The sequence below is a fragment of the Rhinoraja longicauda genome, chromosome 11, assembly GCF_053455715.1.
Source record: "Rhinoraja longicauda isolate Sanriku21f chromosome 11, sRhiLon1.1, whole genome shotgun sequence".
Lineage (NCBI taxonomy): Eukaryota > Metazoa > Chordata > Chondrichthyes > Rajiformes > Arhynchobatidae > Rhinoraja > Rhinoraja longicauda.
In genome coordinates, this window is record NC_135963.1 from 35,901,405 (window position 1) to 35,913,038 (window position 11,634).

The 11,634-nt window shown below is 46.6% G+C and overlaps 1 protein-coding gene across 1 annotated transcript in view; it reads right to left on the reverse strand.

The window, feature by feature from the left end:
* LOC144597798 (BMP/retinoic acid-inducible neural-specific protein 3-like) overlaps nucleotides 1-8,544 on the reverse strand; it is a 125,714-nt gene extending 117,170 nt beyond the window's left edge. Inside the window, 2 exon segments of the mRNA XM_078407396.1 lie at nucleotides 8,298-8,484; nucleotides 8,487-8,544. Of these exon segments, the coding sequence (XP_078263522.1) occupies nucleotides 8,298-8,484; nucleotides 8,487-8,529 (230 nt within the window). The 5' untranslated portion in view covers nucleotides 8,530-8,544.
* Nucleotides 8,545-11,634: the final 3,090 nt, after the last annotated feature.

Here is an 11,634-nt window from a genome sequence, read left to right on the forward strand (position 1 = left end):
AACTGGTCTTTGATTATGTTGGTGGCCTTGCCGAGGCAGTCTAGTGGTGCTATTGATAATAATCACTTGGCTGCCATCCTCATCTAGATCCAGCATGTACTTTCTTTCACTTGAACAACTTTAAAAAAAACTTCAACCACATCAATAGTCATTAATTGTATTGTCCTTTTTCTGTTTAAAGATAAATTACATTTTTGCTTGCAAAGCAAATGCAGATAATTCAAGCTTTCATGGCATGTCTTTAACTTCCCACCCTTTATTAGCTGTTTGGAGTTGAATGGAGAAGCTCTAATTGAAATGTTGAGGGCATTTCCCAAAGTTTATGCCCATTTCAAATTCCAACCTTAACATTATAAGGACAGCACGGTGACTCAGCTGTAGAGTTGCTGCCTTGCAGTGCGACTACTGGTGCTGTCAGTACGGAGTTTGTACGTTCTCCCCGTGACCGCGTGGGTTTTCTCCAGGTGCTCCGGTTTCCTTCCACACTCCAAAATCGTACAGGTTTGTAGGTCAATTGGCTTTGTAAAAATTGTAAATTGCCTTAGCGAGAACTAGTGTACAGGGATTGCTGGTCGGTGTGCCAAAGGGCCGGTTTCCATGCTGTATCTCCAAATTAAATTAAACTTGCCAACACGGAATTTATATTTGTGAGTTTATTCCAGAAAGTAAGCATGAGCTGCAATACCTTATCACACAATGGGAAATGGTTTGTTCATATTTTCTTGAGCTCATTTCCAATCCAAAAGTATTTAGTTCATACATTTTATTAAACGTCAAAAATAAATTTAATCATAATAAAAAAATGAAATAACAGTGCAAATGTTTTTGCATTTTTGGTGTCATTCAGCCCATACATTCAGTGTAACTGGTAATTTCCATATTAAGTTTGTAAGTTCTAGGTGTAGAATTAGGCCATTTGGCCCATCACCAACTCTGCCATTTAATCAGCCTTCTGTGGCAATGAATTCCACAGATTCACCATCCTCTGGCTAAAGATATCCCTCCACATCTCCTTTCTAAAGGTACATCCTTTTATTCTGAGGCATTGGCATCTGGTCCTAGACGCACCCACTAGTAGAAACATCCTCTCCACATTCACTCTATCCAGGTCTTTCACTATTTTGCAAGTTTCAATGAGATCCCCCCCTCATCCTTTTAAACTCCAGTGAGAACAGGCCCAGTGCCTTCAAACACTCATTATATGTTAATCCATTAATATTCCTTTCCTGTTTGCACCATAGCACCATTGCCCTGATGTGGCCACAAGCGGTATTGTTGAGGGGCTCCCACACTAGACTCAACCCCTCCTAGTCCACCAGTGGAAGAACCCTTGACTGTGGTCCTTCTGCAAACAGTCTTTGCATTGCCTGCACCAAGCTTCCGTGCATCCCTCAGCATATATTCCTGCACTCTGGAAAGTGCCAGTCAGCATCGTCCCCTAACAGACATCTCGCTGTGCTGGAAGACCATCAAGTCTTGGACAGAACAAAGAGAAGCCAACTCTCACCAAGTTGCCGTTCTTCCAGCAGCTCTTGATGTCTGTCTCTGGGTGTATCCCTGGGAGCACCCCATAAATAAGAGAGTCCTCTGTTACTCAGCTGCTCGGAATGAGCTGTAACATGGACTCTTAAATGCGTCATCTGACCCTCTTAGCCAATCCCCGGGTGGCAAAGAGGTTGGAGGCTGACTCCACCCCATCACAGCCATTCAGAGGACAGCATGGGTTGGGAATGATATTCCAAATGTATTTGAAGGATCTGACCAGGGATCTGACCTCTCTCATCATCATCCGGGCTAGATCTTGGCAATAGTTGGCAAGCTCTGGCGATGAGGCATTTTGCCGGATTAGTTTAGTTTAGTTTAGAAATACAGCACAGAAATATGTCCTTCGGCCCTCCAAGTCCACACCGACTAGCAATCCCTGCACATTAACACTAACCTACACACACTAGGGACAATTTACACATACATCAAGCCAATTAACCTACATACCTGTACATCTTTGGAGTGCGGGAGGAAACCGAAGATCTCAGCGGTCACGGGGAGAACGTACAAATTCTGTACAGACAGCACCCGTAGTCAGGATCGATCCTGGGTCTCCAACGCTGCAAGCTCTATAAGGCAGCAACTACCACTGCGCCACCGTGACCGCCCGCTAATGGTCTAGATGATTTGAACAGTCTACTCGGGGAGCAACCCCACAGGTTCCTTGTCTTGCAGTGTCTTCAGGACATTCCATGCAGATCATTGACTGATGAAACACATTGCCAGGGGTGGTACTGGAGGCAGATACAATAGTGCCACCCATTCATGCAAGAGGGCCTAACACAGTACACCATAGAATGGTGCAAACCAATTTCCAGGCACTTAAGATATGCAGTGCAAAAACCTTGCACAAACAGCGCATGCTAGGTTCCTATGCAGCTACAGAAATCAGAAATCTAGCTCTGGAGTGATCTCTTGAAATGTCCCTCATAAAGTATTCCATAAAATCCTGCTCAGTACCCAATGCATTACTAGAAGCCCCACTGAGTCACATAGAAGGAACTGATAAAGCCCCTAGAAGGAAACAGTTCTAAACCATTACACAAGTTATAGCCTCAAAGCCAAGAACAAAAATCATTGCTGTTTCTTTTATGGAGATCGTTTATCCCTGCCTAATGTACAAAGCTGCCAAGCTGTTCCGCATATACGCAAACCTTAATACTAAAAACTCTTCATATCTTGTTAAATAACATATCACAGCAATCTAAATTAGTAAACGAAGGATAGATCTTAAATCTGTTCAATTGCAGGGTTTCTGGTTAGAATTATTGTATGTGATTTTGTTTTGCAATCCCCACTGCAATAAAACAAACTATTGGAACAATAAACAATCTTCAAATTCCACAGACCTTGCAATGATTTATTCTACAATATGCGATTTAATCTCTATATTGCTCTTCATGCCGAGATAGAAGGGGAAAATATAATTAACTGAGCCAGTTGAATGGAATATTTGCTCGTAAGGTAGGGAGAGGCAGTGCTGGTACAAAATTACTCACATTACATATCTTTTTTGGCAGCAAGAAAGATAGAAAAGGCGCCCCAATTTATTAACACCCGCTGTACAATATTTCAAGTTGTCTTATAAGGAGAAAGACAAAAAGCAAGCATGATGGGGAGTGGAGGTGGGGGGGGGGGGGGGGGGGATGGGGTTGTTGGTGAAGTTCATAAGTTATAGGAGCAGAATTAGGCATTTCAGTCCATCAAGCCTACTCTACCATTCAATCATGGCTGACTTTTTGTTCCCTCTCAACCCCATTCTCCTGCCTCCCCATAACCCCCGACATCCTTACTAATCAAGAATCTGTCTATCTGCTCCTTAAACATACCCAATGATTTGGCTTCCACAGCCTTCTCTGGCAATGAATTCCACAGATTCACCACCCTCTGACTAATGAAATTCCTCTTCATCTTTCTAAAGGCACATCCTTTTATTTTGAGGTTATACGTTCTGGTCTTAGACTCCCAATAGTCAACACATCTTCTCCACGTCTACTCTTTCCTTGAGATACATGGAACTTTGAGAGGAACTAAGAGTGGTAAAGATTTTTTTTTTAACCTTGGTAATCTGTGTTAAGGAGGAGAGACTATTCAAAAACATAAAGGAGAGTAGATGGGAATCAGGAAAATATATAGACCAGTTAATCCAACACTGATAAAGGGAACATTTTATTAAATGGAAACCAGCCATTCTCATCTAAAATGTTACAGTACAAAGGCGAATAGCATACAATTTTATAAGCAATCAGACTTGTTCTATATATCTGCTTTATTTGCATTAGCAAAAAAAGAGATATTTGAATGTTCAAGAGCCATTTGACGGAGTTTAGAGCGGAATGGTTTAAAACAATGATGTTATTAATGACAAAACAATAGCTATCATTTTTACAATTTATGCCAGATGACACAATGATACAAAAAGACACAAATCCTGGAATAACAGCGGGTAAGGCAGCATCTCTGGAAAACATCGAAACGTCACCTATCGATGTTCCCCAGAGATGATGCCTGACCCGCTGAGTTATTCCAGCACTTTGTACCTTCTTTTGTAACCCAACATCAGCAGTTCCTTGTTTCTTCAATGATACAAGAATATCATGAGGTTAGATGAGGTGCATGTGAACATCTGTCTCACCTGGAAGGACTTCTGGGGTCCCTGGATGGAGGTGAGGGAGGAGGTATAAGGACAGGTATTACAACTCCTATGGATTCAGTACTTTGATATGGTCAGGCTTACCAATGTCCTTCACAAGTCCTTAACCAAATATACAAATACGATCAGGCTGGACACACCGAGAACCAGATAAACAGAATTTACAAACTTCCATCCAAAGCAGTCAATATTGTCTAGTTTCATTCATTTCAAAAGAAGATGTTAGATAGATGCCTGATTAAAAAACGTATTTCAAAGTTTAGAGGACATGTATTGACAAAACACTCTCAAACATAACAGCTGCTATGCCTTTGAGACTTTTTAAAATTAATCTTTGGAATTCAACCAGTCTGAATCGATCAACACAATAAAATGTCAAACTGATAAACTATAGAATTTTAAGAATAATCAACAAGATTTTTTTTAATGTGGGAAATTTAACAAGAAAATCTAAAAGTATTGTAACAAATTACCAATGTTTATCAGAAGGAATACTTTTTTTAATATAATAATCTTCACCAACCAACGTTCATGAACGCAATGCTCATAAAATAGATTTAACATCAAATATAATTGATAAAATGACCAGGGTGCCGTGAGGGGTTGAAATAGTTTACATGGCCTAATAGATACCCTGTGAAGGATGGAGGGAGCAATGAGCTCAAATCTGGATGATGGGTTTGGACGAGTTTACAAGACCTAAATATAAATTAGCTGATCACCCATGCATAACTCTCCTTTCATTCCACCATTGACAGACACACTCCTTCATTATCAAGCCCAGGGTTCTGCAAATATATTCACAATCCCTTTACCTCTCCTGACTGAAAACACATATCCTTTTAATAAATATTTACTAATTTCTCAAAATAGATCCATCGTTGGCTATGAATCTAGACTTTTTCTGATTGCCCTTCTCTCTGAAGTAGCATGGGACTCTCTTCCTCTTCTTCCCCCCCTCCCCCCACTCTCGATAACAGGCACTGTATGAATAGAGACTGTTGTTGCTGAGTTGCTTGGATATAATTTTGGATCCAGAGCACGTTACAAGTCCCTAAGTTGTGTCCTTGGAGAGAGGGCGCATTACCAAAACTAACACAAAAGCGCAGGAAGTAACAGTTTAAACAAAATAATGAAAAAGATTAATAATTTGCAATCAATGAACAAATGCAATGAATAGATAAATAAAAATATGATAATTAGACTTCTAAAAATAAATTATGTAAATTCACACCTTATGAGTGATTCAGGTAATTTGTAAATGATAAAATGATAAAGAACACTTGACACTAATTAAAGATAGGCTTGAATCTAATTAGGTGGCCTGGATTGAATATGTAAATGACAATTGCTGGGTTTTATTGTTCTATCTGCAAAATGGTCTTATTTTTAGTGAGAATGTTACCTGTTCTCACATCCAGTCAAACAGCATTGTGGGCTGCAGAAGTGTGCGACTTATACCCTATACAATAAAGGCTTTGTGGCTTTTCAACATTATCCTTCCAATTATATTGGGGGGGGGAGGTAAAGGGAAGGGGGGAAGGGAAGGGAAGGGGGGGAAGGGAAGGGGGGAAGGGAAGGGGGGGAGGGAAGGGAAGGGGGGAAGGGAAGGGAAGGGAAGGGAAGGGAAGGGAAGGGAAGGGAAGGGAAGGGGGGAAGGGAAGGGGGGAAAGGGAAGGGGGGAAAGGGAAGGGGGGGAAGGGAAGGGGGGGGAAAGGGAAGGGGAAAGGGAAGGGGAAGGGAAGGGGGAAGGGAAGGGGGGAAAGGGAAGGGGGAAATGGAAGGGAGAGAAAGGGAATGGGGGAAGGGAAGGGGGGAAGGGAAGGGAAGGAAGGGAAGAGGGAGGGAGGGAAGGGGGAAAGGGAAGGGGGAGGGAAGGGGGAAAGGGAAGGGGGGAGGAAGGGAAAAGGGGGAGTGAAAGGGAAATGGGGAAGGGAAAGGGGAAGGGAAAGGGGGGAAGGGAAAGGGGGGGCGGGAAAGGGGGGGCGGGAAAGGGGGGGAGGGAAAGGGGGGAGGGAAAGGGGCGGAAGGGAAGGGGGGGGCGTACGGACATTCATTTCATGCTGGGTGCTTCTGACTGGAAAATTGCTTACAGCTGCCATTCTATTCAATTTTTAACCAGCAGTTAACCACCAAATCACGTCAAGATTTCTAAAACCTAAATTGCAGCCATTATGGGAGAGGTCAAATTAAATGCAGTTCCATCTCTGCAGGATGATGTATGATGTTAAAGCTCTTACCATTATGTATATGACCTGATTTACAATGAGGAATCTTATGAAGGATATGTTGATACACATATTAATTTGCAATAATCATATAATTCACTTCATATCTACTCAGCATTGAATTGATTAAGTAATTATTGCAGTATTTATTGATAAAATTTATATTATATATTTTGCAGGGTGTTTTTTTTTTTAGGATATCTAGCTTTACAGAATGTAAAGCTTTAGTGAACAAAATAAGACAATAAACTAAACTCACGTGCCATCTTAATTGATGTAAGTATCGTTCCGTAAAGCCCGGTATCCTCAAAAAAAAGGATTAAGGGCCAGTTAAACGGGATGTTGTGCATTATGTGGAATGAGTGCATCGTGGCAGGGCATCAGCTGGTCTCATAACACTCCGGTGATTGGAAGTGAGGGGCAATTCTTGCCAACAGACGGGGTGGGATGTGTTGTGCATGGGATCTGGAACAAGCCGCCACCTGTAATTTAGATAGTGACGGCTGAAGTCTAAGATAATGAATACCAAACTTTAAGTGACAGGCACGATTCGCAAGCGTTCGGTTCAGACGAGACACGAGACACTGCAGATGCTGGAATACTGAGCAAAAGCAAATTGCTGGAGGAACTCAGTGGGTCAGGCGGTATCCGAGGAGGGGCATGGTCAGGACGTGGGAGCTCTCTGTTCGGGAATGGCTGGGGAGATACGTGGAACTTACCGACGGGCATACAATCCAGTAAACTTGCAGAATGAAGCTTAGCTTAAATCCCCTTTCCAATCATTTCTGCAGATGCTCGCTCTCTCTCTTTCTCTCTCTCTTTCACTCTCTCTTTCACTCTCTCTCTCTCTCTTTTCTCTTTCTCTCTCTTTCTCTCTCTCTCTTTCTTTCTCTCTCTCTCTCTCTCTCTCTCTCTCTCTCTCTCTCTCCCTCTCTTTCTTTCTTTCTCTCTTTTTCTCTCTTTCTTTCTCTCTTTCTCTCTCTCTCTCTCTCTCTCTCTCTCTCTCTCTCTCTCTCTCTCTGTAGCGTGGGGCAAGTGTAGCGAGTCCACTCGGATCTATTGGTGTAAAGGGAATTCTTGTAGAAGGAACAGTGTTGCTATTGTCCAGTGAGATAGTGTGCAAGCCCAACTCTGCCCAGTCCCCTTGCATCCAGACGCAAGCAACTGCAGATGCTGGTTTACAAAAAGACACAAAGTGCTGGCGTAACTCTGCGGGACAGGCAGCATCTATGGGGAACATGGATAAGCGACGATTGGGATTGGGACCTTGCTTGGACAGTGGGTTTTTTTTTGACGGGGGGAGGGGGGTTGTCAATGTCAATTATACTCTCCAGCTTCAAGGTGAGTATTGGGTCGTTCCTGTGGAAACCAGGAACGGCAGATGCTGGTTTACCAAGGAAAGACACAAAATGCTGGAGGAACTCAGCGGGTCAGACAGCATCCCTGATTGATTCTAACTGCCGCTACTCAACAGCATCTGGTGTACAAAGGAATTGTATAGTGTGTGGCTGTGGGGCGCGGAGGTTGGAGAGAGGGAGTGGGAGAGAGGGAGGGAGGGAGAGAGAGAGAGAGAGAGAGAGAGAGGGGCTGCAAAACACGATCCCTTCATCAGGGGGAGATGTAAGCACACGACTCTCGAAGCAGATTAAACCAACACACGCGGACTGTTAAAGGAATACTGTCACCCATACAGGGACGCTTACAGTAACTCGGGCCGTTAACCATTTCATTAGAGGAGGAACAATACATCTTTTTAGAGGACAAAAGACAAATCCATGCACACGAAGCCCCTTTGCGGAGGGGGGTTAAAAAGAACGCGGTTCCACATTGTTCGGCAACTTTTTTTGTTGCGGGTGGTGGTCTCTTCTTACCTGTAGATCTTGTATCTGGTCGTAAATCCCTGGCGGTATCTATCCAGGAAATTGGAATAATCCCGGGCCCGATGGAAGGGCCCCTTGTCCGAGAGGAGCCAGTCGAGGGGGCTGGTGACATGTTGGTGTGGGTGATGGGAGGAGATAACCAAGAAAGCCCAGCAATGGAGAGTAAGAGCCAGCCAATCCATAGGAACAGCAAAGAGACGAGATCAACAAGCCGCCAGTTCATCCTTCCATCTGGGAAACTTCCTCTTCATTCTCCTCGCCACTCCTCAAGACCTGTGCCATGAAAGCAGAGACGTTAGCAACGCGGGCGTCACCAGGGGGTGAAATCAGACAACAACGCCCATTCTCACTGCCAACTGGACACGGGTGCAGTTAGTGTTGGGGGGGGGGGGGGGGGGATAACAAGAAATTAAAATTGATTGCACGATCAATTCTAAAGGCAAAAACTACATGGATGACGCATCAATTCACTTACAGAAATGTGTACAGAGTATGGAGCCACGCATATTCACACACTCGCCAATCTTTACCGTCCAAGGCGCACACACACTGTCTCTTTCTCACAGATGCACTCACTCACACACAGAGACACGCACACATACACAGGCATGCAAACTCTCTCTCACAACATACACTATATCTCTCTCCCACACTGATACACTCATTCACACACACACACACACACACACAAACATGCTCTCTCTCTCTCTCTCTCTCTCTTTCTCTCGCACACACTCTCTCTCTCCCTCTCTCACGCTCACAGCAAGAGACACAAGGAACAGCAACTGCTGGAATCGCGAGCGAAACAGAAAGTGCTGGAGTAACACAGCGGCCAGGCTGCATCTGTGTGGAATGGAAAGGCGACGCGTTGTTGGGTCGTGAGCCTCCTTTCGACATCAAGTGTGTGTGTGTGAATCAGTGTGGGAGAGAGGGGGAGAAATACAGTGTGTGTGCACACGGATAAGGGCGAGCATGGATACACGCGTTCAGTAGCAGACCCCAAAACACCGGGCTCGCTGACACACCCTCAAACACACATACACACAGATGGTGAAGTGGTATTTATGAATCTGGTTGCCACTCTGCGCCGTTATATGTTATATACGCAGGCAAAGAGACATAACACAGATGGACTCCGGGCAGGGCGTGCGTGCAGGTGGACAAACTGGGTGTCGATAAGATTTCAGGGAACACGCGGACAGACCCCCACACACATACACACACACACACACACACACACACACACACACACACATACACACACACACCCACACCCACACACACTGCAACCAGGCGCGAAAGGCGGAGAATAGTTGTCCCAAAGGAAGATCGGTGTGACAGGCGCCAAGGACCAGATTATCTCTGTCTCTCTGTGTCTCTGTGTGTTGTGTCTCTCTCTGTCTCTGTCTCTCTGTCTCTGTGTCTCTGCGTCTCTGTCTCTGTCTCTCTCTCTCTGTCTCTCTCTCTCTCTCTCTCTCTCTCTGTCTCTCTCTCTGTCTCTCCTCTCTGTCTCTCTCTCTCTCTCACACACACACCCACACACACAAATACCAATATCGTCCATACAAAACAAGCCATTGCACGGTCTGACAGCGGCGGGGTTGCATGAAAACCGACACTAAGCACGATGGAAGAATCCCACAGACAAAAAATGCTGGAGTAACTCAGCGGGTCCAGGCAGCATTTTTGGAGAAAATGAATAGGTGTCGTGTCGGGTCGAGACCCTTCTTTAATCTGAAGTCCGAAGAATGGTCTCCGTCCGAAATGTCACCAATTCCTTCTCTCCAGACAGAGACGCTGCCTGTCCGCTGTTACTCGGGCTTTCCGTACCTATCTTCGGTGTAAACCAGCATCTGCAGTCATTCGACACAGGCAGATTCTCACACTCACTCAGGTACTCACACAGTAGCCGATAATATGCACAGGTGCAAACACAGTCCCAGAAGAAACACTGTGCGCGTTTGTGTTGCGGTGACAAGCCCGAGCGCAAACAGACTGCGATTAAGGAGGAACTGCGTCCTCACAAGGTGTTTAATAAACGAGCTCGCCGCCTCCAGTATGATGTTACAATATGGCACAATTTTACCAAAGAGAGGTCCTGTCTCTGTTTACCAAAGTCCCCTGAAGTGGAGGGAGAGGCGAATGTATTACACTCTGTGCTTTGGCACAGTCCACACCCATGGTGGGTAGATCGGCGCTGCCCAGAGTCACCGCGGCCCACAAAGGGTTAACTGTTTCACCACCCGGGCTGAGGTCCTTCACGGTGGGTCCTCTCCCATACAACCAGGCTGCCACCCGCCGCTGCTACAACCAGACTCCTTCACCATTGCCTTGAGCGGTCGATATCAAAGTCGAGTGAAGTTGGGGAGAGGGAAAGGGAGGGGAAAGAGGGGAGGGTTAGAGAGAGGGGAAAGAGGGGAGAGGGAAGGAGGGGAGAGGGAAGGAGGGGAGAGGAAAAGAGGGGAGGAATGAGGGTAGATATGAGAGGAGAGGGGAGGGGGTTGTGGAGAGGAGGGGGATGGGGGTGGGAGAGGAGGGGGTGGGGAGAAGGAGGTGGTGGTGGGAGAGGAGGGGGTGGGAGGGAGGGGATGGGAGTGTGGAGAAGGGGGTGGGGAGGGGGAAGGGAGGAGGGGGAAAGGGGAAGGGAGGGGGCGGGAAGGGGGTGGGGAAAGGGAGGGACGGAGAGGGGTGGAGGGGGTGAGGAGAGGGGAGGAGAGGGGGAGGGAAGGGAGGGGGAGGGGGAGAGGAAGGGGGTGAGGGAGGGAAGGGGTGAAGGAGGGAAGGGAGGTGGGAGGTGGGAGGAGGAGAGGAAGAGGGTGAGGGAGGGAAGGGGAGAGGAGGGAATGGGGAGAGGGGAGTGGGGAAGAGGGGAGTGAGGGAAGGGGAGAGGGAGGGCAGGGAGTGGGGAGGAGTGGGGAGAAGGGAGAGAGTGGGGATAGGAGAGGTGGTGGTGGGGAGGGTCTAGGGGAGGGAATGGGAGAAAGGGATGGAGTGGGGAGTGGAGGGGGGAGGGAGTTGGGGAGAGGGAGGAGTGCGTGGAGAGACGAGGGAAGGGGTAGAAGGAGTGGGGGGGGGGGGGGGGAGAGGGAGGGAATCCTCGAAAACCCTGGGAGCTGTTGGCGCACTGACCTGACCGACGCTTTTCTGCCAACGCGGACGAACCGATGTGATCCCTTTCGGTGGCGTGAACGGGAGCAGAAGTGACCGCGGCCGCTGTCCGTGGGGGTACGGGGAACTCATTGAAGCTGCCCTTCCCTGAGCCCCGCCTGGAGGGAAGGCGGCGCCTCGCCTCACTAAGGGTAGGTGCCGCCAGGTAGAGAGAGGGAGA